Source organism: Columba livia, chromosome 1 (assembly GCF_036013475.1).
Source record: "Columba livia isolate bColLiv1 breed racing homer chromosome 1, bColLiv1.pat.W.v2, whole genome shotgun sequence".
Taxonomy (NCBI): Eukaryota; Metazoa; Chordata; class Aves; order Columbiformes; family Columbidae; genus Columba; species Columba livia.
In genome coordinates, this window is record NC_088602.1 from 31496145 (window position 1) to 31523495 (window position 27351).

The 27351-nt window shown below is 38.4% G+C and overlaps 1 protein-coding gene across 1 annotated transcript; it reads left to right on the plus strand.

The window, feature by feature from the left end:
• Positions 1-718: 718 nt before the first annotated feature.
• On the plus strand, positions 719-25668 carry SUCLA2 (succinate-CoA ligase ADP-forming subunit beta). Its single transcript, XM_065053866.1, has 11 exons — positions 719-923; positions 3134-3317; positions 13913-14012; positions 14210-14372; positions 17091-17219; positions 17671-17809; positions 19688-19849; positions 19931-20073; positions 22564-22684; positions 22987-23075; positions 24871-25668. Exons 1-11 carry the CDS (start codon positions 837-839, stop codon positions 24943-24945), a joined length of 1392 nt encoding a protein of 463 aa, XP_064909938.1. The 5' UTR covers positions 719-836; the 3' UTR covers positions 24946-25668.
• The last annotated feature ends 1683 nt before the right edge of the window (positions 25669-27351 follow it).

Below are 27351 nucleotides of genomic sequence, written 5' to 3' on the forward strand. Positions count from 1 at the left end.
ATATTCCAGATGTGGTCTCACCAGGGCGGAGTAGAGGGGAAGGAGGACCTCTCTCAATCTACTAACCACCCCCCTTGTAATACACCCCAGGATGCCATTGGCCTTCCTGGCCACAAGGGCACAGTGCTGGCTCATGGTCATCCTGTTGTCCACCAGCACCCCCAGGTCCCTTTCCCCTACACTGCTCTCTAATATGTAATTTCCCAACCTATACTGGAACCTGGGGTTGTTCCTGCCCAGATGCACCTCACTACTCTATTGTCCAGACCACACCTCCTCAACTTAGCTGTGAGGATGCTGTGGGAGACTGTGTCAAAGGCTTTACTGAAGTCGAGGTAGGTTTTGAGGTATTTTTTGAGGTAGGTTTGAGGTATTGCATAAAGACACTCTGAAATGTATATATTAAAAAAAAAAAAAAATGTCCTGAGAGTAAAAGTAATGACAAATGTTGGATTTTGAAGAAAAACCGAGGTGGGGACGGCAGAAGGGAGCCAGGTCTGGCGTGGCGGGACGGTTGTGGGGGGGTTACAACCCTTTTTAGGATCCCTGTCAGAAAATAAACTTTTTTTTTAAAAAAAATGTCGTTCAAAAACGAGAGGCTGGGAGGCGGTGAGCTGTCCGCCCCGCCAGGGGGCAGCACGGCCAACCCGGGCATGGACGGGGCCCTCACATACCATAGAGTCGCCCCTCCCCCGGCGCCGCGGGCGGTTGTTATTGAGGCAGAGGAGTCGCGCGAGCATTTCCTGCTCCACCTCGTCCCCTCTGTCCCCCCCGCCCCGTCTCCGTTTCAGCGCATGCGCGCCGGCAGGGGCACCTGAGGGCGAAGGGGCTCGGCCATGGCGGCCTCCATGATCTGCAGCCGGGTGTCGGCCGGGCTGAGGGGCAGCGGCCTCCGCGCCACGCTGGGCAGCGCCACGGCGAAGGTAGCGGCCTCGCGGGAGAGAGGGCGGGCCGGAGCGGGCAGGGCCGGGCCGGGCCGGCTGGGGTTGGGGTCACTCCGTGCGGAGTGACGGCGGGAGGAGCGGCCGCCTCAGCCCCCTCCTGCCGCCGTCCTGCCCGGCCCTGTGGCGGCGGCGGGGCTGGCAGCCGGTGCTCGGCTGTGCCACGGGACCTCTGCAGCTGCTTGCTTGTGGCGGATCTTCCCGGCGTGGTTCCCCTTTCCTTCCTCTCCAGACTCCCTTCCCCTCACTTGCTTGGGAATCCCAGTGTTTCTCTCTCGACCGCCACCTCACTCACACCAGGGCTCAGGCTGTGCCAGTGAACTCCTTCCAGCTTGCATTTCCCCAATCTCTGTTCGTGTTTCCTGAAAACGCTTTTTGATAGAATCACAGAATATTTTGGCTTGGAAGGGACCTTCAAAACTCATCTAGTCAAAGCACCCTGCAACGAGCAGGGACATCTTCAACTAGGTCATGTTGCTCAGAGCCCTGTCCAGCCTGGCCTTGAATGTCTCCAGGGATGGGGCATCTTCCACCTCTCTGGGCAACCTGGGCCAGTGTTTCACCACCCTCATTATAAAACATTTTTTCCTCACATCTAGCTTGAATCACCCTTCCAGTTTAAAGCCATCACCCATTTTTTGGGGTGTGGCCCTGTTTTGGTTTGTAGAACTCCTGGAACACAGTGCAAATAAATGATCTGGGGAGTCTGAAGTGTGTAACTCCCCCTACGACTTTCTTCTCCTTTGCCATATGGAGGAAGGTCGCACTGAGTTCCCCTCTCGTGTTACACGCAGCCCAGCTGATCAGACAGTGCCAGAAACAGCAGCCACAGCGGTCAGCACCTCTTGCTTGGGTTTCATGCCAAGGAAAGGGCTTGTTGTTTGCAGGAGGAATCCTTTAGAGCTCAAATAGACTCTGTCTGTTTGCTAGCTTGAAATGTCCTGGTAAAGCTTCTACCTTGTCTGCATGTTTACCTTATTCAAAATGAAACAAAATCTTAAAAATGTAGTCTACTAGAAACTTTGTAATACAGACTGATTTTTGTGCCACTTGTGCCAATAGTACCTACTGAAAAATAAAAAGTAAATGCAAAAATTTGCTTATATCTAAGTTCGTTTTTGTAGTCTGTTTGCATTGAATATCAGTGCTAATCTGCGTACATGGATTAGCTGAATTCTGTAGGTTTGCTGTTTTATATGTGTATAAAGATCATGTTCCTATATCATGAAATGTGAAGAATGCGGCAAACATTTTTAACTTTTGTGGTTGATAATTTTCTTGTTATGAAATACAGTTACTTTACAAGATACCCTTTGGAAAGCTATGTCTTCTTAAAAGTCCATGGGGTACCTTTTCTTTTTTTAAAAAAGCACTGCTCATGTAGTACCTCTTCTGATGTTTTCTCACTTTTTTTGCTTTATATGAAATATCAGAAATTCTTGGGGTTCTGTACATCACTTTTGCAGATGAAATTGAGGCTCTTTCCACACTGTAATTTCCAGGGCTGAATATTAGGCATGTTTTATTTTACTTAGCATTTGAAATGATAAAGTTATCTCACACTTTTGGCAACCCTCTGATTCAGTGTAGATGTTTGAAATGGGCCATAAGTTGTTTTTTCTGTGTCATGGTAGTTATGTGAAGGCCAAATTGTTTGTTCTGTAGCAAATTAAATTCACAGGGTACAACTTTTGAAGGTGGTATAACTTAGTTTCTGCTGCCTTTCCCCAGAACTTAGTTCTTAGTTTGGCAGAAGGAGGCAATCTACCAAAACTTTTGAACTAATCTGTTCTGCATGCTTTTCTCTGTTCTCTGATGCTTTCAAACTTCCTCAAGGTTCTTCTTCCTACAGATATATTCCTTAAAGTACTTAAATGCTAACTAAATACTTAAGAGTGTTTTAACCCTGTCAGTCCTTGTCACTGGTAGCAACTTCTCCAGCTCTTTCCCACTGCCCCAGTAAAATCTCCCAAAACCAGACCTGACGTGACTGACTGATATGGAAGAATAATGTACAAATGCAGAATTAAGTGATCAGGTGTTTTCATTGGTACGCTAAACTGTACTTGTTTGATATGTAGACTTTATTAACCTAAACAAAGAGAGCAGTTTTTCCCAACACAGTCATTTTTTTGTTTGTGTTTTCTTTTTTTTTTTTTCCTTTCTTTTATTTTTCTTTTTTTTTCCTTCAGGTACTTGGTGGAAGTCCAGGAATACTCAGTAATCATGGGTTTCAGGTGCAACAACAGCAACAGAGGCGGCTGTCACTACATGAATACCTGAGCATGGGACTGTTGCAGGAGGCTGGCATTTCTGTTCCACATGGAGTAGTTGCCAGGACACCAGATGAAGCTTACAAAATAGCAAAAGAAATAGGTATAATATTAAAGAGAACATATACAATATAGGCATGGGATTTATACAAGGTGTAACTACTTTTTCTGTCTTTCCTGGTAAGACATTTCTGGAGTTCTGAATATACTGCCTCTTTAAGAGAGCCCTTTCCCGTGAAGCAACTTTTTTGCCAATTTGAGTATTTACTTTGGAGCCGACATCTTCCTAATATGAAGTTACCTAATGCTTAAGATTGCTCAGTGCACACTCATGTAGTGGAATCAGTTAAGTGACCTAGTTTTGAAGACACTTTTGCCTCTGTATTGAGACTGGTTTATAAAGCTAAACTGTTTATCTGAAATTCCAATGCAGAAGGACTTGATCCTATTTGCACTGAAGGCTGTGAACATACATTTCAGGCACCATTGTTCCTGTAGCCCAAACGCTGCAGATACTTTTCCTGTAACTTGTGAGTCTTGTTTAGAAGGAATGGGGCAGGTTATAAACTGTATTAGCCTAGACTATTATAACTACCTGAACTTATTTGATATGAGTAATAGTCTCTACTTTGTGCAAATCATGGATTTCATTTTGCTCTCAAGCAAGGCTAGAGGAAATCTTGTGTGAAAGGCTTCAGTGGTGGTGGCAGGTGAGGCTTCTGTAGTGCAAAATCTCTTATAGAGCAGAGATGTGAAGGATCCTTACCTTTAGGCTGTAGAAGAAGAGTAAAATCCTATTATTTTGTGAATGTGCTGTTCTGGCAGAATGCAACTACATGCAAGAGGGGGGAACTTTGATGGCTTCTAGCTATACGGTAAATTCCTGGCTTGCTGATGAAAAAGCAGCTGATCCCTTTGCCTGGTGCTTAAATACTTAGGAAGTATTTAAGATCTTAGATCTTTCATTTAAGACTTGATTCTGCTGATTGATTTGCCACTTTACCTGCTATGTGTCATAGCAAAATTTTTGGGTTTGGTTTGGCCATAGCACAGAAGTCAACTTCTATCATTTCTGGCATTAATATTTGTGGGTTTTGGTTTTTTTTTTTTTTTTTAGGTTTAGAGCTCCCTTTCCCCATAGGCTAGTCATAGAGTTTTAATGGAGGACATTGCTTGTCATATTCAACTCCCATATGCATATACATTAATCTCGTTTCAACTCCAAATGGATACATTTGGAGTGATTCCCAGGTTATAGGTTTTATTAGATTCAATTGAGTTTCCTGCAAATTTAATGCAAGAAATGACATCTGAAAGATAAGATATTTTTTTCTAGAGCAAGTTACTCTGCTTTGTCATGTAGGCAGAAATTGAAAACCTGCTTTTCCTTCAGATTTGATGTCCTAGAAATTCAGGTATTGTCTGCCTGTCTTCTTTGTCTTGTTCTGATTAGAGAGTAAGTGATACAAAATTATAACTTCATTAGTGTGAAATAAATGTGTTAAAATACTTCTGAGAATGGTTTAAAATTCAGTCCCTTGCCTTCTGTTAAGAGTGAGCTTGTAGCATGATTTAAACTTCACAAACTGGGCATACTCTTTTTCTTACATTAATATTTGCACAGACCTCCTGCTAGTGTCAAATGAGACAACCTTTACCTGTGGCTCTTCAATAGACAGCAAGGGAACTCGCAGGCCTGGATTCCTTTGTTTTGTTCCTTGTTCAGAGAGGAGAACTATGGCAAAGTAGGTCTGTTTCATAGCTAGTTTTTAGCTCTCTCTCATTCACATGGCTTCTCATAGGTTTGCCTTTTATCTGGAATATGTGACCGTGTGTAGTTTCTTTGGGGTCAGAAAAATGAAATTGTGAAGTGTTTGAGTTGGCATCCTTCAGTAAGCCAGAATAAAGGAATTCAGGGCTTCTGGTTGTCAGCCATATACTTTAAGTTGCTGTGTGATGCTGTGGCTTACTTTGGTACTTGAGAAGAGGAAGGGAAGACTTCCCCAAAGGACAACACACTGCAGCAGCCTAAGTATTTGAGGCTTTGCTCAAACATAGTCCAGAACTCATTCTGAATAGTGACAGGTTATTCTTTGCTCCAGTGTTTGAGGTCTTTTTTTGTTATTATAACCATTTCCCTACTATTTTTTATTTAGTATGTACTTAAAAAAAAAGGCAAACCAAATCTCTAGCAGGACGAAAAAAATCTTACTTTTTTTGTCCACCTACTCATTGTTTATTTTTGTCATGTAACTGTTTTTGTCGGTAGATAGGAGATTATCTTTTGCTTCTTTTTATGTGTTAAACTGGTTTTTCAAATGTTTGTCTAAACTGTTACAAAGATAGTTGCTAATACTGCTTGCCCTGTCTCCCTTCTGCTGATCTACATGCTCCTGATAACCTTTAGTCAGAAACATGCTCTCTGTAAACTCAAGTTTGGCACTGGATTTCCTTCCTTTTGCAAATGCATCATTCCAGTTAGAAGTGGGTAGCTTTTTATCCTAGTGTATAACAAATACAGCCTTCTCATTAACAGAGATTATCATAGTTCAGCTATGATTTTCATGCAGTTATTCTTGTAATACTCTGAAGTTTCAAATGCCAAAAAAATGCAATTTTGAAGTTAAATTCTAAATAACCATACTTACTAACACTTTTTTCCTATTGTATAACAAATACAGCCTTCTCATTAACAGAGTTTATCATAGTTCAGCTGTGGCTGTAGCTAAATCATTGAAGCCCTGTTGTGTGAACAAAGCCAAAGCTTAACCATACCAAGGATTATTATCACGTGAAGTTAACTAGTTTGTGGTAGAATAAAACTGAGGCCTGCAAATGTTGCAGTTTGCATTAGAGCCTAGTTCAAAGACTACACTAAATACTCTTTAAATAATGAAATTTATTAGATTTTCATTCAAAGTGATGCTTATCTTGAGGTCCGAAGTTAGATGAAGTAGTCTGGAAGCCAGAAGGGGTGCTTTCTCTCCACATCATAGTCTGTCTTGTACTAGGTATTTTTTCTGCTTAAGGCCAAAGTGTCCTAAAGAGAGCGAATCATTTACCTATATGTGAAGTAATCTTGAAACATATTTGGAGTAAAAGACATTATCTGAACTTTATTGTTTTATTTCCTGTAACAGTTTTCTAATATTTTTAAAGGGAACTGAGATTAAATTAGATGTTGTGAGAAACTTTTGGGCGAGGGTAACAGATCACTTATGGTTTGAGGGAAGATAACTTTTTTTTTTGTTAAGGATTTGATTTCTGCAGCTATCAGATTTCTTACAAGTGCTTTTTTCAGCTCCGCTAGCTGCATCTGCAACTGATTATTGTTATGCTTCTATTTCTTGAAAATATTTTCGGTTGTGTCATGGCAAGGTTGGCCATTGTAATTATTACAATATTGATTTGTATATAGCTTTTTCGTATTTGTCTGGCTGTTGAGAGTCATCATTAGAATTTGTTACTTGTCGCAAGCAGCTTTTTCCTATAAAGAGCCCTCCGTCTCATTTCAAGTAAATTGTTATCACATACTGGTTCATGTAACTATGTATTATTTTTAGATAACTACTAGCGAGTAATACAGTCCCTGGGGGCAGGTTTGGACCTCATATAAATGTCACTGCTCACTTCATTTTCCTCCAGTAGTTCACCGTCTCCATTTAAGACGTCCAGATCCCGTTGGTGCCACTGAAAGAATGCATTCTTCTCAGAGCTAAGACTTGTATCTGGTGAAGTTTTAAATACTTTATTGATTAAAAAAAAAAAGAAAGAAAAAAGTATTTTTAGTTACTTGTGGGCTTTGCAATATGTGACTCTTCATATGTTACATGAGCGTCTGACTTAAGTTTTGAAAGTCAGCTGAGTAAATTATCTTCCATAGTGTTGATAAGAGGCTGCAGAATGTATTGATTATCTCTAAGTTTGTGGTTTCTGTCAGCCTATGCATGTGTCCCATCTAGCACTGTGACTGGTGCCGATTTAGAAGCTGATATGGATTTGTTATCAATTACATGACTAATGAGCCTAAAGACTATTGAAGAACAGATGCTTCATCAGTGTGATAGCAGTTAGCTCAGCAGAACATGCTCTTTGAAATGTGTAGTATTGCTGCTAAGCATCTATGGAAGTGTGTGTGTTGCTGTAACTGAAGGTTTGATGCTTCCTGATAACTTTGTCTGTTGACAGTTGTGTGGAAGGGAGTGACACATTACATGCCTGTAGAAAAGCCTGCTTTTTTTTTATGTGAAGCATATGTTTCTATTCATTATGATTTGAAAGGTAAGAGTTCTGAAGTGCTTAATATCTTGAAGTAGCTTTTGTGTTCTGGTAGTTTTGTAGGACTTCAAGATAGTGAATCCTATGACTTTGTGCTCATGGCTGACTGTCACATTTTAATAAAATAAAAAGCTGTACAGAATAGGAGGCGTTGAGAAACTGAGTGCATAACATTTCAGCTTTCTGCACCAGATTTCTTAAAAGAAAACTGAAAGCAATGAAGTCTGCTGTTATTTTTGCTATTGCAGTTTAAGAGATCTAGTCATGCTTCTTATCAGTGTGATTTATAAGGAATGATCTTTTTTGGTGTTCTTTTTACAGAATAATTCAAGTAATTAGCTTGGCTGCATTCCCACAGACAGTTCTGTGATCAATAGATGTTCCTCTTCAGACCTTTTTAGTTATTTTTAATATTTAAAGACCTTTCAGGTTCTTTTCAATGCTATTGTTGTTTTGTTTTTGTTTTTGGTTTTTTTTCTATTGTTTAAACATACAACCTGTATCTTTTTTTTTTTTTTTTTAAAAAAAAGTAATTTGTGTAAACCTGAGTGGATTATAAATAGGCTTGTTGATCTCAGGCTTTATTTAGTCAGAAACCAAAGTTTAGTACAATGTATGCAATGATTTTCTTAGGTAGAGTACTAGCTTTTTCTTTATTAACTCATCAAAATAATAGGTATTCAAGCACAGTGGCACAAAACCTGGAGTGGTTTTCTTCTTAGTGTTTGCCACATTTTCATTGGTAGTCTGTGATTAAGTTTTTTTATTAGGCTGAAAGCTCACATTTAGTTTATTCCTAGTACTTTCTGGTTGCTTTGCCATTATCAGTTTTCCCTGTTTGAGAATTATCTGCCTGACTATGTTAACTGCTGTCTTTTAGGTTGTTTGTGGAGTCTGAAGCTCCAGAGCATTTATTCAGATGGGATCCTATCCAGTAGGACATGGATGATGATCTAAGGTGGCAAACCTGTGCAGAGATGTCCCAGGTGTTAAATAAAACCTGCTGCAGTGGTCAATGCTAAGTGGGTTTTTTCCAGTTATGTTCCTGCTTTACCTGGTCAAAATCTCTAGATAACCAGCAGTAGAATCATAGAATGTCCTGAGTTGGAAGGCACCCACAAGGATCACGGAGTCCAACTCCTGTCCCTGCACAGGACAACCCCACAGTTCACACCATGTGTCTGAGAGTATTGTCCGGTCTCTTCTTGAACACTGTCAGGCTTGGAGCTGTGACACCTCCCTGGGGAGCCTGTTCCAGTGCTCCACGACCCTCGGTGTGAAGAACCTTTTCCTCATGTCCAACCTGAATTTCCTCTGGCATATCTTCCTCCAATTCCGTCGGTTTCTATCTATCTAGAAACCAAACATTTACTTGAATTCTGGCAAACACTACTTTTTTGGCATCCTAAGCTTACATTTTGCTTCAGCCTTTGCTTTCTTTTGTAGCACTTAATTCCTCTGGAGTTCTGATAGCAAAGCATGTTGTTGATAATAAATCACTAGTTCAAATAAGTTGTATAACCAGTACATTCAAATTTTGATTGCTTAACTTAAGATATTGCCAGAAACAAACCTGTCTGGTGAGTCAATGAAAAACTTGATGCAGTTGATTAATGTCAGGAAGTATTTGCGTAGAAAATAATGTTTTGTAATAGGCATGAGACATCTTGTTTGCTCTCCTGACTGGTATGGTCCATTCGGTGGAAGAATGAAGATTCCTGGCACATAGTTATTTCAGTAATCATACTTTTGATTTGCATGTGATGATTCTTGTAACACTCTAAAGCTTCAAATGCCGAAAAAATGCAATTTTGAAGTCAAATTCTAAATAACTGTACTTACTAACAAAACTCAGACAGTATACTCTGAAGAGATTCTCTGCCTGTGTTGGCAGAGTTATGGTCAACACACTCTTTATGTTGAAACTGTTGATAATTGTTAGTTACAAGCCCATCTTTTCCCTCTCTAATTCCAGTAAATACAACAATATTGTTTAAACTTGGAGATTTTATTGTATCTGTGCAAGAAGAAAAAAAAAATGGTTTGTGTTATAAATGGAACTTCTAAATGCAGAATAACTGAGGCAAAAGGGTTTTGGTCACTCTCCCAGGGTAAGTTTGTAGTTGAGAACTTGACTAGCACCTGTGTTATTAACCTGTCACTGCCTTTTACTCGTCTGTTTTGTCAGAACAAATCAGGCTTGCATAGTTATCATGAAGGTGTTTGTAATAGTTGAGAAGCAGTACTGCTGCTACAGCTAGCATTGGGCAGAGAAGTGGCCATTAAAATGATTTCACAAAAGTCAGAATGGAAACTTGTAAAACAGAACATTTTATTGAAAAGTTGTCTGCCCTAATCATCAGACTTTCTACTTGCACAGAACGCTTCAGAGATAGAAAGGAATAAGCTTTCTCACCTCTGATTTATGTTTTACTTAGTTCAAAGCATGCATGTGAGGAGAAAGAGACCTTTCACCCAGTTTGAAAGCTTAGGTTATGAAACCAGAAATTATTCCTTCTAATCAGTAAACATTAGTATTGATAGAAAAGAAGGTCGGGCTGTTTCCTGACTGTATTACTTTTTCACTAGCTAGTTAATAAAGCATTGTTGAAGATAAAAAAAGTGGTGTTAATACTGTGTAGGTTTCTGGTGTCCTAAACAAATACTAGCTTTCTGGTTTGCAGATTCCAGGCACCTGTTCTGATCGGTCTCTAATCTTAATTTTCTAAACATTTCCTGATTATTTTCACGCTGTTTTACTTCCATACACTTTTAGTGTTAATTGCCATTAGTACAGAAATGCAGCTCTTAGCAAACGCTTCTTCTGAGTTTCTTGCTTTGCATCTATAGCCTGCTTGCGAGACACCAGCTGTAGTAAAGGTTTGTTGTTTTTTTGTTTTACTGCCTGGTGTTAAGGCTTTACGATTTGTCACTGCTGCTGAAAGCAGATGTCCTGCTTTCTGTCCCTCGCACTTCAGCGTCCCCGCATGTGTGCTCATCACACAGTGCCCAGGCTTATAGAAGTACTATCTGCCAGATTAGCTTTTGCCTTCAGCAGAGTTGCTCTTCTGATACGCTCGAGACATGATTGTGCAAATGCTTATGCTGGCCTGAGAAAGGAGACTGGTGTGCAAAGCCGAGGACAGGAGGCAGGGTGTTGTTCCATGGTGTAGGCTGCTGTAAACTTTACAAACTTTGTGTGTGGATACCTTCTCTGGGACAGAAACTGCTGTTTTTCATTGCAACAAAAGCCTAGCAGTATTTCAAAGCAGTGTAAGCAAAACAGACGAGTGCAACTGTTGATACTGAGTAGAAAACTGTGTTAGATGCCGGTTTCTAAGTTTTTTGTTGGGTTACTGCGTATTAGTTGTTTTCTGCTGTGTCAGGTTGTGTGATAGTACTGCAGCTGTAACACTGTATATGAGATGTGTGACCAAACGCTTCTGTCGCCTAGTTTTAGGGTCACTTTAAATAGGGCCTGTAGGAAAAAATGTTTATTGAACAATAAACTTTCTGCATGGGTCAAGTTAAGATTTTTGTGGTCATGTTATCTTGAATTTTGTTTTGGGTACATCTGTGCAGCTTAATTGTGTGTAAACATAGCTGGTCAAATAACCCTTGAAGTTTTATGTGTTTATGCAGTCAAGCAGCTAGTTTGCTTGTAGTGCTGTAGGAAAACAAATTACAAATCATTAATATCCTGCTTAATTAGTGCCCCAGTTGTTGCATTATGTTGCATAAGGGATAGTCCAATGACAATTTTGTTATGGCCAAAAGTGACTGTGAAGAGTTTCAAGTTGTTTCTCACACACTTTTTTGGGATGTTTTTATATGTTACCGAAGTATAATCATACATAATAATTAACTTCTTAAGAAATATCCCATGGGATCAGGCCATTCCTAACTGTTGTTTTGGGAATATCAGAGAGAATATCTCTGCCAAGTTCTTTTTGAATCTCTTAATCTAGCTTCATGTCTCCTGGCAGGCTTTACTATCTTCTGTGTAAAGAAGTGTCTTGCACCATTTTAAAATTGACTTCCCTTGGTAGGTGGTTATTTGTTTTTGGCTGGTGTAGAGCAGGAAACAGAATGTTTGATGTAGTTGTCTGTTCTTGCTCTGTCCCTCACCAGGTATGGCCAAACACCACAATCACATTCCTGCTTTGCTCTCCTTCAATAGATTTAAGAAGTGCAAAGCTCTTTTAGTCTCTTCTTGTAAGGGAACCTCTTCATTTTATTGATCATCCTAGTCTTTTCCATTGAAAATTGCTTTTATGATGGTGCTCAAGGCTAAATGTAGTGTTCCAGCTGAGACCTTAATCAGAGCTTTAGTTTGCATCTGCTTCTGACTTGTTCAGATTCTGATCTTCATTTCTAGGAGGAGTAATTGCTACGAAGAAGGTGCCTGTGGGTGAACTTTGTGGCTTTCCTGAAAACTCAGTAGAAGCAGCTTTTACTTTCTGGGCTTAGTGTAGGAGATTAAAAGTAGGGTGGAGAAATAGGACCCTCACTTCTGAACATCCTACTGGATTGTAAATTAAATCTCTTAGTCTTGATTACTAAGTATATCAGTTTTGAATATTTTCAGATACAGAACTTGTGTAGAAAGCTCAAAACAATAAATTAAATAATACTGTGAATATTTTATATCTTAAATACTTGAGTCACTTAAGTTCCTTGTAAAGGAGGCCAAATGGATCTTCTGTGAGCAGGGGAGCAAGTACAAGTGTGGTGGTGTGATGTGTTTTTTTTTTAAAAAAATATTATTGTTTTTCAGTTCTCTTCACAGAGAAGACAGTATTTTCCTCTCTCTTTTATACTAGCACTAATAAGGTCCTCCAAATTTTGTGTTTGTATGTACATACAAGGTAAATTGTGTTCAAATGGATGGAACTTTATTTTTAAGCTTGTGTGTTGGAGCATATGGATTTATTTATCCATGAAACTACTATTTATAATCTTACTCATACCTGAGGCTTAGTGTTTCCTTAAGCAAGCTTTGTACTTAAGGTAATTGCATAAAAGTTGGTCTCATGAATAAAAAAGGCCAAAGTCTTGTTTTACGTGGCTTCTGTAAAGCATGTTAACTTACTTGATTGCCAGTACTTAGCTATAAAAAGCCAGTTATCTTCAGAAATGGAATTAAATATTAGATAATAGACTATAGTAAATCAACATATACTTGTGTATTTATAACCTTCATGCTTCTTGTGCCAAAGGACTTCATTGGTTGTGGATTCAGAGGTCTGTTATTAGGTTGACAGTCAAGAAATAACATCTACAAGTAGTTAGGAGTAGTAACTTGAGCATTCCCTTTGCATATAGTCACTCTAGCTTGTGATATTCTGCAAGTTTAATATATCTGGCCAGGCAAGATGGAGGCCAAAATAGGAATTAGCACTATTTATTTGTGTGACATAATATTTTTCAGTATGCATAGCAGCTGTTTTTTATAAGTACTGTAATTTTTCTGGGGCTTTTCCATGGCTGCCTTTTCATATCTAAGAGAAGAGCAAGTTCGTTCTTCACTTGAAAAGACAGAGTGGCTCAGCTAATGGTGACATGAGAAAAGATGGGATATGCTGCACAGATGCGAACAGGGCAGCTCTTACATCTTGCAGTGTAGCTGTTCACTGCAGTGTATTGATTGTAACTGAACTTTAATAATAACTCAGGGCTGTGTTTTACTTCCTTTATCACCTTAACTGACTTGATGAAACTTTTTCTTTGCTTTCTGTCTTTCAATGATGCTTCAGAATATCTGAGTTGATGTTGATTATGTTCTCTTTTTAAACCTAAACGCATAGTCTCCTCTACCTAGAAGAGTATTTTGAAAAAGGGCTTTTAAAACCATTAAATGCAACTAAAGGACTCATTCTGCCTACTCTGGGAAAAACAGTAGATTTGCTTAGGCCTCTGACTTCTGCAAAGCACTCAAGCTTATGCATCAGTGCTCTGCTCAATGGAAGCCGTAGTGACCTGTAAGTTGACTTGAGTAAGTGCTATTGTTACGTATCATTGCTGAGAAGATAGTGGTTACAGATGTAGGATGTTTGTACTTGACAAAAGAAAACATTGGATTATGGTGTGTTGGATATTCAGTTTTATCTTGTTGCTAGTCTGTGAGATACTAGTGTCTTCATCATTTGTGATTCAAACACACATTAAAGGTGTATCAGAACACTCCTAGTATCAACAGTTTCGGATACTGACTTACTGAAGTTTGTTCACAGAACAGCCTGAAGCTGCAATTTATGGATGGTTTGAGACTTTTGGAATCACCTGTGAGAGTTACAATACAGTCTTTGATTCATGTATTTGAGTGTTGGATTGGGGGTAATAACAGCCTTTATTATTTTACCTGGGGCAATTTGTTTTAGTTGTCACAGATGACAAATGTTGGGTTTTCTTTCATTCCAGGTTCAAAGGATCTTGTGATAAAAGCACAGGTTTTAGCTGGTGGTAGAGGAAAAGGAACATTTGAAGGTGGCCTCAAAGGAGGAGTGAAAATAGTTTTTTCGTAAGTTCTTTCTAAATTATCTGAGCAAGTGGAAAAACTTCAAAGTTTCACATTATAAATTGAACCTGCTGCTTAGTTTGAAATCAGTATTTTAATTATTAGCCTTAATATACCAAAAATTAGATAAGATTTTTTTTTTATGCTGCTTTCTGTTTTTCCAGCAGTTTTTGTCACATTCTGAGCTTCTTTTATTCTAGTCCAGAAGAAGCAAAAGCTGTCTCCTCCAGAATGATTGGAAAGAAGTTGTTTACCAAGCAGACAGGAGAAAAGGGCAGGATATGCAACCAAGTATTTGTCTGTGAGCGCAGATATCCCAGGAGAGAATACTATTTTGCAATAACAATGGAAAGGTCATTTCAAGTGAGTAATATTAAAAATAGAAGTAAACTAATTAACTTGTAGCTGAATTTAAAAACCAAACAAAACTGTTTACTGTACTGGTCACTTGCTTTTGAAAATCAGAAATATACATGAGCTATATTTTGTTTCCTGGTATCTCTGACTATATGATTGCCCTAGTGTTTAAATGCTTTAAAAATGTAATGCTGCGATTTACATTTAAGGAATAATATCAGTAGCCATAACTGAAGTTCAGAGTCATATGTCTGAAGGGGAGATGGGTGGAATGGGGGAGTTATTTTCATTTTCATGTTAGTTTGTGCTTATCTATCAGATACTTCTATTAGACTTTAGTTTAAAAATACAGCTGTGTGTGTGCATGTACATGTACACACTATTTAAGAGTGTTATGAATGTGATAAGTAAACATATTTTGGAAGAGCCACTGGTTCTGGATAAATCAAACATCCTCTTTCTCCAGTATGTAGAGGTTCCTAGAGGTGCACAGTTGTGTCCCTCAGTTTTGAGAGTGCCAGTATCTTTCCTATCAACTCTGGAAGAATACTACTGTAAAACAATTTGGGCCTAGAAGTCTGTTTTCAGAGCTTTCAGGAAGCTGAAAGCCATACTCTCTTCTGCTTGTACGTTCTGTATGTGTGGGTATGTAGTCTTTTAGCCTACAATACAAACCCAGTTACTGGAATGTGTCAATGTATTTTCTGACAGACTAGTGTTTCATTATGGAGTGTAGAGCTTGAATTGCTAAATAACTTCAGCAAAGCCAGGGTAAAGGAGATCTTGGAACCCTTTTTTCTCAGCAAAAACTGGGATTTGTCTGTCCAGATGCTTAAGAGTTTGCAGAGGCACTGCTCCTGGTAATTGGAGAGTATCTCTGGTATGAGTAAGAAATAGTTTTCTGTGGAGAAATGAGGAAACTAGTCTTACTCTCTTTTTTTTAAATTGCACTATTAGGGGTTCAATGTTGTATTGTTTCTTTCCTCTTCCTCTGTAGTGTTCTTTCTGATAGGAAGGGATCAGTTGTGTTGGATTTTAGTACAATTATATTATTAGTGTGCCTGCATTCTATTGTACTCTATTATAAGCTGGGAAGATCCAAATGCTATGGTACACACTCCAGTTTTACCACAAGGTGGCATTAAAATACTGCAAATGGCAGGATTTTATAATCTTAAAATTGTGTACTATTCAAGCAAGCATCCCAGTGGAAATAAAATTTACAGTAACTGATTTAAGCAAATTAGATAAAGAAAAGAAACATTTTTCTAACTTGCTCTTGTATAAAAAATATCTTATTAGTGTATACAGAGCATAGCTGTGTGAATTATTGTCTTGATTGGGATGTACTTTGTTTTTACTGGTGGCTTTATAAGTCATGTTTTTAGATGTGCTTGTAATTGCTGTGACTTTTCTAGGATGCTTATGATGAGAAAATGCCTTTCAAAAGAAGGAAGTGTGAAGGTTGAATACCAGGCTATGTATTCCTGGTGTTACTGCAAAACTCACCCTTTAAGGGAAGGAAAAAAAGTCTGTAAAATAAGCAGTTGAAAGTGGAACTTGATGTCTCGGGTGTCAAGATGTCTTATGTTTTAAGCAAAACTGTTCACTTTGGTCAGTTGAGTGGAACAATGAGTTGTTTTTATAATGTGTGTGAAGCTTCCTGTCTCTGTTCAGGAAATTAATATCCAGAAATGTTCATTGGGTTGAACTTTGAACCTAGGAATCTTTGAATCCACCATCTGTATGTTTCCATTTGGAAGGATGTCAATGGAATGACAGTGGGATGGGTATCACTCTCTAACCCAGTGTTGCATTTTCTGTAACTATTGGTCAACAGTTACAAGGCTGTTTAATGTTTAAGACCTGCGCTGATATGAAATGCTGCCTTAGTACAGCAGCTGTCATAATCCACACACAGTGGTGATAAGGGTAGGTAGGTTGAAATGATGCAAGTATGTCTCTACTGTAAACTAGAGGACTGTTCCCATGGGGAGGGATTTTTAGGTACCATGGTAGTGAATCCTTGATGCTGTTGTTGAGATTTAGATCACTTTTAAAAAAAATCTCTGCTGCAAATGTTATCAGTTCTGGTTTCTTCATTTATTTTATTATTGAATAATTGAAACCAGTTTTGTCAGAACTCTGTAACTTACTTTCAGTGACGCTATATTTACTGAGTTTTGTGATCCTGCTGAACAGTAGTTTGCAGTAATTTGTCTCTAGGTTCCGCAGACCTAGATTTGTCCTTGGAGTTGGAGCTTGGCAGGATGAATAAATGAGTGCCTGGCATTCAGTGTGTATTTGGGTAGGGGTGAGTGGAGAAGGGGGAGCTGAAAAGGCTGTTCTTTTTTTGGTGACAACCTAGAACATAAAATGCATATGATTATTAAGTTGAATCTTTCTATCAAAATCTAAAACTAGTATGTCTGTGTTAATAGCTCTGCTGCAGTATATACAAAGGAAACTTTTCCTTGTAATAAGAAATTCGACTCAACATAGAACTTAAAATTTGCAAAGTATTATTAAAAGGTATTATATACATGTGTTGAATAGAATATAACATTCTCCTCAGTAAAAGCATAACAGTACAATGCGCCCCCCCCCAAAAAAAATCCAACTAACAACAAGGTTTTATTGCTGTGAGATATCTTGTGAGAAGAGCTAAGTTTCATTTGTGTGGTATAAAATTACTTATGCCTTTTTTTTTCCTTTTTGTTCTAGGGTCCTGTGCTGATAGGCAGTTCTCAGGGTGGCGTCAATATTGAAGATGTTGCTGCAGAGAATCCTGATGCGATAATTAAGGAACCCATTGATATAGTAGAAGGCATAAAAAAGGAGCAAGCTGTTAGGGTAATTGTTAATGTGGAAAAGAACACATTAGCAAGGGTGGGAGGGTCACTTCTAAATTTTTTGAAGTGTGCAAGCATTGAACCTGCTGAGTTGTCTCGAACCATTTTGAAACAGACTTGAACTAGATATTTAAGTATTTTTAGGTGATAGTCAATGTGAATCCAATCCTGCATAGCAGTGCTTTATCTAGCTTTTATAGAGCTCTGTAAAGGCGCATGATCGTGACTTTTTACTTGCTCTTCTTCAGGATAAATGCAGTGTTTTGTGTTGAAAACAATCTTTTAAAACCCAAGAGTCACCTTTATTTTTTTTTCCCCAGGAAGACAGGGGAGGTTCTACATCTGTAAATTCAATTGACACTGAACTATATAGCTAAACTGGGCCATTCCTAATTTGTAACTAAATCAAACTCCAAACATCAGTTAACTGATAACCAATTTTTTACTTTCAGCTTGCCCAGAAAATGGGATTTCCTTCTAATCTGGTAGATGAAGCAGCTGAAAACATGATCAAATTATATAATCTCTTTCTGAAATATGATGCTACCATGATAGAAATAAATCCTATGGTGGAAGATGCGTCAGGAGTTGGTAATGTTTTTTTTTTTTTTTCTTTTTTTTTAAATTTGTGTTAGAGTTTGTCATTTTTGTACATCTAAATTAGTGGCTTTGCACTGCTAAAACTTCAGCTGTAAAGAGCAAGAGGACTTAGCATTAGCACGGTATGTTGAAAAACAAATTTAATAAAACTTACAAATTTGAAAATCTAAGCATATCTGCTCTTAAGTGGTAAGTAGGATTTTAAGTTTAAAGAGCTTCCTGGTTTTTATTTATTAAAGATGAACACATCTTCCGGTCTTGAGTGTTTGGCTACCAAGTATAAGACATTCCTGGAAACTGGGTCTTTTCATAATTCGTAAATCAAAACTGGAGCCATCTTGTGTATTCAAAGTTGGTAGTGAAAAGATAACCAGAATAGTAGCACCTTCTAGAAATCTCCTGCCTTTACTTGGGCATGAGAATGATTGGTTGAATTTGATGCTTGATGTATTGAAAGACTTTGGGTGTTTGTGGTATCTTGATGTTTATAAGGTTTTTAGCATATCCAGTTGCAGAATAGTTAGTTAATGTTCAATCACAGCCAGTTCTGCTCTCACCAAAAAATAAGCCTATGGAACATATTTGTGCTTGAACTCAGCTACAACAGTTTTAAATTTAAACATGAATGTAGCTCCTTCATCAAAGCTTACAGTTACTCTATTGTTACTGTTTTTCTTAATAATATTGCTTAGATGAACCGTACGGAGCAGTCTCTCCCATCTGTTTCTTGTGCCTTGTCATTTTTATATCATCTGTATTGGGGGGTAGAAATGAAGTGTCACGCTTGTACAGAGAGAAACTTAGTTTTATCACAGTATCACAGTATGTTTGGGATTGGAAGGGACCTCAAAAGATCATCTAGTCCAATCCCCCTGCTGGAGCAGGAACGCCTAGGTGAGGTCGCACAGGAACATGTCCAGGCGGGTTTTGAATGTCTCCAGAGAAGGAGACTCCACAACCTCCCTGGGCAGCCTGTTCCAGTGCTCTGGCACCCTCACTGAGAAGAAGTTTTTTCTCAAATTTAAGCGGAACCTCTTGTGTTCCAGCTGGATCCCATTACCCCTTGTCCTATCATTGTTGGCCACTGAGAAGAGCCTGGCTCCATCCTCATGGCACTCACCCTTTATATATTTATAAACATTAATGAGGTCCCCCCTTAGTCTCCTCTTCTCCAAACTAAAGAGCCCCAGCTTCCTCAGCCTTTCTTCATAAGGGAGATGCTCCACTCCCTTAATCATCTTGGTTGCCCTACGCTGGACTCTCTCCAGCAGTTCCCTGTCCTTCTTGAACTGAGGGGCCCAGAACTGGACACAATATTCATGTAAATAGTACTCTAAGTTTTCCACATCACCCTGCTATTAATATATCCAAGTGAAACTTACTTTTTTGTGTATTCTTTTGACCCCTTTTCTTCCAATTCAGGTGTTTTTTCATTGTGTTTTTCTGTGCTTACATGCATGCACATACAATATATATATTTAATCTAAAAGCAGAAAACTAAGAGTGAATAAAAAAACCCAAACCAGAGACCTTCCTTAGGGATTAATTTTATGCCAATTACTAAAACATAGTTTGCTTAGATTTATCAGCTTGTAAACCTTTTTGTTTCTAGAGTGTTTCAAGGAATCAGTTATCTTCTCTTTTTGTGCAGTTAAAGGGACTTAACTGATTGTGTGGGTCAACTGGAGAGAATCTTGTACTTACAAGCAGTGCTAAGTATGTCTTTTCAGCAGAACTTTAAGTTTGGACTGCATGAGCTAGCTGCCAAGTTTGACTTAACATACTTTAACATATCCATGTAGTAGTTTAGCTGTTATTCTAGTATTAAATGATGGTGTGTTTTTCTTTTCTTTTTTTTTTTCCTTTCAGTGATGTGTATGGACGCAAAGATAAACTTTGACAGTAATTCAGCCTATCGTCAGAAGAAGATCTTTGATATGCAGGATTGGACACAGGAAGATGAAAGAGACAGGCAAGCTGCAAAAGCAGATCTCAACTATATAGGATTGGATGGAAACATAGGCTGCTTAGGTATGTTCTGTTCAATGAATTTTAAATGACGTAATGGATGTATAGACCAAATTCCTAAATGTGTTCTTTATTCTCATGTAGTCAATGGTGCCGGTTTAGCTATGGCCACAATGGATATAATTAAACTTCATGGTGGAACTCCAGCAAACTTCCTTGATGTTGGTGGTGGTGCTACAGTGCATCAAGTGACTGAAGCCTTCAAGCTTATTACCTCTGATAAAAAGGTGAGGGAAGAGTCAGTATATCAAGGTCCTACACAGTGGCAAAACAGGCTGTGATTTGAAAGACAATACTTAGTGTGTGTTCTCCAGAAAACATCTTTTTATACGCATGAAATTAAAAAGGGAAGAAAAAGGAGATGTTACATCTTGGTGCAAATTAAGATGGCCTGAAAACCTGTTGAATTTTTTTCCCTTTTTTAAAAAATAGGCTCTTTGACTGTGTACTCAGTAGGCAGTTTTGTGTCCTCCATTTGATGTTACAGCTGTATTTGAATCTTCCCAGAAATCTTTGAGTCAGAAACTTCAGGCTGTTGAGCCTGTTTTACAGCTGGGTCTGTTCTATAACAACTTACTAAGGTGCTAATTGTATGCAATCTAAGATAAAATAACTTTGTAATGGATTTGGAAGGGCATTAATGTTTTGTTCTATTAAAAGGCTATGAGAAGTGTCTGAATGTTATTAAAATATTAAGTTGTTTGAAACTAGAGGAAGAGCTTTACCATCCGAGAAGGACACTGCAGGGACTGTATTGATGAGAGAGGTGATTATCCTCGTGGGAACTCAATGACAGTTTAGGACTTTTTAAAAAGAAAGAAAAATATGAAAAAGAGGTAGCTGAAAAAGGTGGGAGAGACTTGCAGGACCTGGTAGTGGTGTGCTACTTTTGCACCAGAATTTTGTGCAGCACTTGCTCATCTTTGGAAAGGGCCAGAAACAAACAGTGAGTGATGTTCCAGACAAGCTTAGTCTCTTTCCCATTGGAAAGATTTTTGTTAACAAGTGCAGGGTCTGACACACTCTTCAATAGTGTTTCAGAATCATTTAGCTTGGAAAAGACCTTTAAGATAATTGAGTCCAACCACAAACTGGACACTGGCAAGTCTACCTCTAAACCATGTCCCTAAACACCGCATCTACACACCTTTTAAATATATCCAGGGATGGTGACTCCAGCATTTCCCTGGGCAGCCTGTTCCAATGCCTGACAACCCTTTTCATGAAGAATTTTCTCGTAATATCCAATCTAAACCTCCCCTGGCACAACTTGAGGCCATTTCTTCTCATCCTATCACTTGTTACTTGGGAAAAGAGACCAACACCCTGCACTGTCCAGCCTCCTTTCAGGTAGTTGTGGACAGCGATCAGGTCTCCCCTCAACCTCCTTTTCTCCAGGCTAAACAGCCCCAGTTCCCTCAGCCACTCCTTATCAGACTTGTTCTTTCTTCATGGTCTTTCAAGAAACTGAGGTAAGAGTGAGGGGCACAGAGCACCTGAATTACAGAGAGAAGATGAGAAGGAAGAATATGGGGATTGTTGATTTGGGACAATTTCTTGCAATGATAATTCTCTGCTACTGCATGGACAGAGAGCGTCCAAACAGAGTTCTTAACATATCTTTCCTTTTCTGCCTTCCTTCAGCTGCTCACTGTTTTATCAAAAAACTATAACTGTAGCTGGAACTCCTGGTGCTGAGAGCAAAACAGCAGCACAGCCCACTGGTGTCACAGACCGCACCTTGGCTACACTCTAGGTTCAGTTCGGGTGGTGTTTGGAACAGCCTTCTGGGGGGCCAGTCGAAGTTGCTTCTACCCTTTAGTAGCAGTAGCAAGAACAATGTCACACAAATGAGCTAGTCGAATTGCAAGATAATGAGGACCAAGCTATTGTTTATTAACCAGTTGCACATTAATATTTTGTTTTGTTAAGTTTATTCTGTCCTCCAAGGCTGTCTACCCATTTTTGCTCCTACGTTATTGCGTCTTTCACCATTGACTATGTTCTTTTTACCCCTCTTCTCCACCACTTGAGTAGGAAAAGACTTTCCCTTAACCTCATGCTAGTCCTCCTGCATAAAACATATTTCAGGTAGCTTACCTCTAAGCATACTGGGTTTTAAGTAAACTGTATAAACATTGTGTGTGGGTTTTGTAAATTTTCTGTGTCCTCTAGCATGGCTTTTTCAGTATGTGCTGTTACTGGTGGTGGAGGTACCTCTGCTGGAATAGTGTTAGAAATGGAAAGATAAACAGTTGACAAATGACTTCATTCACATTTTGTCTGTTTGACTTCCTTGAAGAAAATTGAACAGCTCTCTTTATTAATCATGCTCAGAATATTCTGAAGTAATGGACAGTGATGGCTTTATACACAAAATGAGTTGTGTGTCTTTTGCAGTAGCTACACAGAATACACACTGTAAGAGAAGTGGCTATTACCTGCAACTCAGTCTGGATTGAAGGACAGTGTGGAAGATTCCTGGGACAGGCATTTGTGCAACAGGGTTTTTCCTCAAGTAACTGTTCTGCTGTGACTTTATAGAAGTGTACTTATGTTGCTGATGTTCTCTAGAACAGAAGTGTTCCCCATCTTCTGCAGAGCCCCTCATTACATTTATGGAGTTTAAATTTTCCTTAGGCTGAAAGGCTCAGTACTGCTTTTGTCTGGTGTGCCTCTGGCCATTTTTAATGTGAATATTGTAATTGATTCTGTAGGTACTGGCTATTCTGGTAAATATTTTCGGTGGCATCATGCGATGCGACGTGATAGCACAAGGCATCGTCGTGGCAGTGAAGGATTTGGACCTAAAGATACCTATTGTGGTACGGTTGCAAGGTGAGTGTGCTTCAGTACATGTTAAATGTATTTTTCCATACTAGCCAATCATTTTGAGCTTATATATTGCTTAGCAAGTTGCCTGTAAGCTGAAGACTGTGGAAAAATAAGGCAAACCTTGAATTTGGATGATGATTGGCAAGTTAATAAAAAGAGTTTCTCTGCTTTTATAACTATTAAAGTTGTTGTCTTCTAGATTTATTCACAAAATTACTTTTGGAACAGGCTTCTTAAAAATATATGAGAATACTCTGGTAGTAGTCTCCTGTTCAATAAGAATGGCATTTTATCTGTTTCTTAAGGTACACGAGTTGATGATGCCAAAGCTTTAATAACAGCTAGTGGCCTCAAAATCCTCGCATGTGATGACTTGGATGAAGCTGCAAAAATGGTAAGAAAGCTGGTTACAGGTACTCTTTTCAGAACACAGCACCTGTTGCAGAATATTGAAAAGCTGAAACTGTGTTAAATCAGCTAAAGGTAGCTTAGGTTATTATTAGGGCCTGAAGCGAATGTTTTACAAAATATGTACTTATTAATTTGTAAGGAAAAGAACTAAGCAGCTGTTATACCCCAGAAATTTCTGTGTTGGAGACTTCCCCCCCGGCCCCCGCCAAGCACATTAAAAAATAAGTTAAAAAAAAACTCAACAGCAAAAAGCAAAGAAAACAACAACAACAAAAACCAAACCAAACAAAAAGCCAACAAACCCCAAAATGAAAACAAAACCAAAACAACACAAACTACAGCCTCAGTAAATGACAAGATGAGTCCCTCTCTTTGGTAGGGGAATGGCTAAGAGCTCTTAGCTTGATTAATTGAAAAAAATACTTTCATTTAGGTAACTGAAAAATGCAGTGTAACACTTCCTTTGGTAGGAAGTGTTACTGTATTTCAGTGTGCATGATTAAAAATGACACATAGTTGATTGTCCTGTCCTTATAAGATAATTAGATATTCAGACAGGTTGTTTGTGATGTTTTTGTGTGTATGTGTTTTGTTTTTGCTTAGTTTCCTGGTGTTGAACCTCTAGAAGCAGCTGTGAATTGCTTGGAGGAAGAACTTATTTAGCTGGACAGTATGGCCCACTGTTTTAAGGAGTAGAATTAAGATCTGCTAGGCTGATCAAGCTGTGGTTAGGTCAACAGAAATCTTCCCTTAAAGACCCTACGTATGGGTCTTTAAGCTACATATTCACCTATGTGATGCATCTTCTAAAGCTGCTGCTGAATCTAAAGTTCTCAGCTGAATCATGGTGCCATGCAAATGGAGTTCAAATTAGTTTTGTGATCTTAAATTACCTGTATCTGTAGAAGCACTTTTTGAAAGGCTTATAGTTGTTCTTGTATGTGGCCGATAAGGTAATTCCTTAAACAGGTTTACGTAAGGTGATGCCGTGAGGGGGATAAACGAATAGATGAGGATAGATCAAAGTAATTAGCTGAACATTCAAAGCAGTGATTATAACCAATGATGTTCAAAGTATTTTTTCCTACCTAAATAGTTAACAACTATCTGCAAACTTTTCTAGTGTATTAATACTTTAGGTGCTTTCCAAGTTAGGTAATGTGAGCAAGAAAAACATATTACAAATGTGTAGCAAGAGTAAAGATGAAAATTTTTGATCTGCAAAAAATTAGAGGGTGGATCTTGTATTGCAGGAAAACTTACAGTTCTGAATGCTTTTTTTTTTTTTCCTAAAGAACCACTTAGTTATAATATTTGATTCTAAGCAGGAAATAATTGATAGAGCTTTTGAGTTATTGTGCCAGAGAAATTGAGGCTCTGTAAGGTATCAAAATAAGATCCAGAAATGCTTGCAACAAAAGCTCAGAGGAGACATAGCTTCTAGATATATAGAATCTCTTGTGAGTGGGTACCCAACATCTCTCCGGAAAATGAAGTAGCACATAAACTTTAAAACTTGTAGCATTTTGTCAAGGTACTTGGTTGTAAATGAGAACCAGACATTGTATAACTCAGGTGTTTTCTAAAAGACTTGACTGATCTTTCATGCAGAAGTTTAGAAGCTCCGGACTAAGTTATAATCTACTACCTGCCCCCTGCCCACCCCTCCAGCCCCTATTTAAGATGTTGCTGATCCTCTGCCATTATTTTGTTTAAAAAGATTGGTCCAGCTCACTCAAGATTGTTTTGAAGTTAAGTCTTGATTTCCTGTTTTTCAGGTGGTGAAGCTCTCTGAAATAGTCACCTTAGCAAAACAAGCTCATTTGGATGTTAAATTTCAGTTGCCAATTTGATCTGAGAAATGCCATGCCAGTGTCTAACATGCTCTCTGAAATACTGTGTTCTGTGAGATATTTTTCTTTTTTGTGTGTGGAGGTTTTGGCTGTTTGACAGGCGCACAAACTGAAGTACCTGGTCTTCAATGTTAACATTCAGAATGGTCAGAGTTCTTGTAAGAGCATGTGTTGCTGATATTTAGCCCTTCTTAGTTGTTGTTCTCAAGCCTCCAGCTTCTGCTGCAGAATGTCACTTGCAATATACTTCTGCGTTGTCCAAAGTAAAGCTTCTGGTTGAAAAATCATTATTCTGAAGTTTCTTTACTTGTAAATTTGTATTAGCCTTGGTTAAAATAAATATGACTAGATTATCTAGTTGTCCATGTGGAGAAATGTATTGAAACGGTATTTTATATTGGAAACAGTTGTACTTAGCAGTATAATGGACATGAGCACATCAATCATTATTTATGAACAGGTGCATTTGAACTTGATCAGAAACATTTTTAGGAGTGCTTCAATGAAGTGGCTGGTAATTCTTCTGGACAACATGTTTAATCACTACAAAATATACTGTAGCACTTAGATTTTCACGATTTCCGGCCCTTACAAAAAAGGCATTGTGTAGTTTTCTATATGAACAAGAATTTACCAAACTTCAAGGAGAAAGAATACATAGAGAATTAAAATGTCTATTGTACATCACTAATAAAATTGTATATTAATAAATGTCTCCCAAAATGTCTACTGTCTTTTTCTTTATGTGCCACAATTTGGATAAATTGCAAATACTCATGGTTTAAACCATAATCTAAGATAGCAAGCTAGAAGATTTTTAGGAGTAAATTTACAGTAGTACATATGTTAATTTTTTTGTTCTCCTTGAGTTGCATTGTGTGGTTAAAAACATGTATTCATGCTGTGTTGAAAAGTTTGGACAGTTATCATACATATAATGTCTTATTAGAGTGGCCGTAACTGATCTCTGCACAAATACACAGGGAAATGTTGCTTCTAGTAACAAATCTAGTCTTAGCATTACGAAGAACTTGGAATTTGGATGATGATCCATTTTCTACTTAGTTTCCAAACACTGTTGAATTATTATGACTCATTTTTGTTTGTATTTTGTAGGTTGGTTGGTTTGTTTGTTTAAAATGCTATGTTCTTGGCTAATGATAGTGTAGTTTTATCAGGAAATAATGAAGACTTGTCTATGGTGGCATTTCAACAAGGGAAATCCTATGATCGTGAACTAAAGACTTAAAAGGATTATATGAAATGTGGGGAAATGTAGCCATTTATACACAGTTAGTGAGGTAAGTAGGGTGAATAAATGAAGAAACTTTCAACCAGCATAGTATATTTCCATAGTTTTTGCCGTGCTAAAGAAAACCATCAGAAATTAAACCTGCTATGAATTTAAACTGGATTATTTTCAATTCTAGTTGTTTTCTCACAACTGCATATTGTGTGCTGTCAATCAGCATGCTAAAGTGGGCTTGTGGGTATGCTTGGAATTGCTTTTATTCAATAGCCTTGAATGGATTTGCAGAGATAACTAGTTTGAATAGATTTGTTGAGCAATGAATAATTTAGAGAATATAATTCACTTATAGCATGTGGGTTTGCTTTCAGCCTTTTTTTGCTTTTAAAATCTTTTCCAGGTTTGTAAGGAGGTAATTTTTTTTCTAAACATACCTAAACATACCAGTGGAATTATTTCTAAATCAGAGGGAGGAACAGTAAGACAAAAGTGACTTGATTTGGCTAAAATGACAAAATGGTCTTTTAATACAAATACTGGATTAGAGTGGAGGCAAAACAAGATCCTGCTGTTAGTCCAGGATTTCCTTATATTCTCTTTGAACTGTTAAATGTGGTTCAGTAGGGGAGAAGGAGCCAAGGCGAAGTAATTTCTATCTTTGAGAGCACTGTAAAATACTGCTGTTCTCAGTAGCATGTTCACAAATAATAGATGGGACCGAAAGTGGCGTTTTGCCACTGAGGTAAACCTGAAGCCCATCATGTTCCTTTAACAAAGGATGGAGAATAGGTGTGGGGTAGGAGGGTGGATGCCTACAGTTTGCTGACCAGAGTGTTCAGAATGTACCAAATCACTCTTAATGCTAAAATTACAATGGGTAGATTGGCAGATAGTTATTTTAAATTCCTTCAGCAACACTTAAGGCTCTGTAATCCAAATACTTCCTAATTGTGAAGAACTGAATTTCCCTTTGGAAGCAGCGGTGTGTAAGGGACTGAGTACGATGCCACAGTTGCGTGTGTAAGGGATTGAGTATGGTGGGCAGTGTGGGAGGAGAGGGAACAGTAATATCATAGAATCACTTTGGTTGGAAGAGACCCTCTAGATCATTGAGTCCAACCATAACAGAACTCTAACACTAACCCATGTCCCTAAGA

Excerpts from the sequence above, each read along its gene's own strand:
- SUCLA2 (XM_065053866.1), top strand. The coding sequence starts at position 837 with ATGGCGGCCTCCATGATCTGCAGCCGGGTGTCGGCCGGGCTGAGGGGC. Across the intron at positions 14,013-14,209 it reads GGAGTGAAAATAGTTTTTTC|TCCAGAAGAAGCAAAAGCTG; the intron begins GTAAGTTCTTTC and ends CTTTTATTCTAG. Across the intron at positions 23,076-24,870 it reads TGGATGAAGCTGCAAAAATG|GTGGTGAAGCTCTCTGAAAT; the intron begins GTAAGAAAGCTG and ends CCTGTTTTTCAG.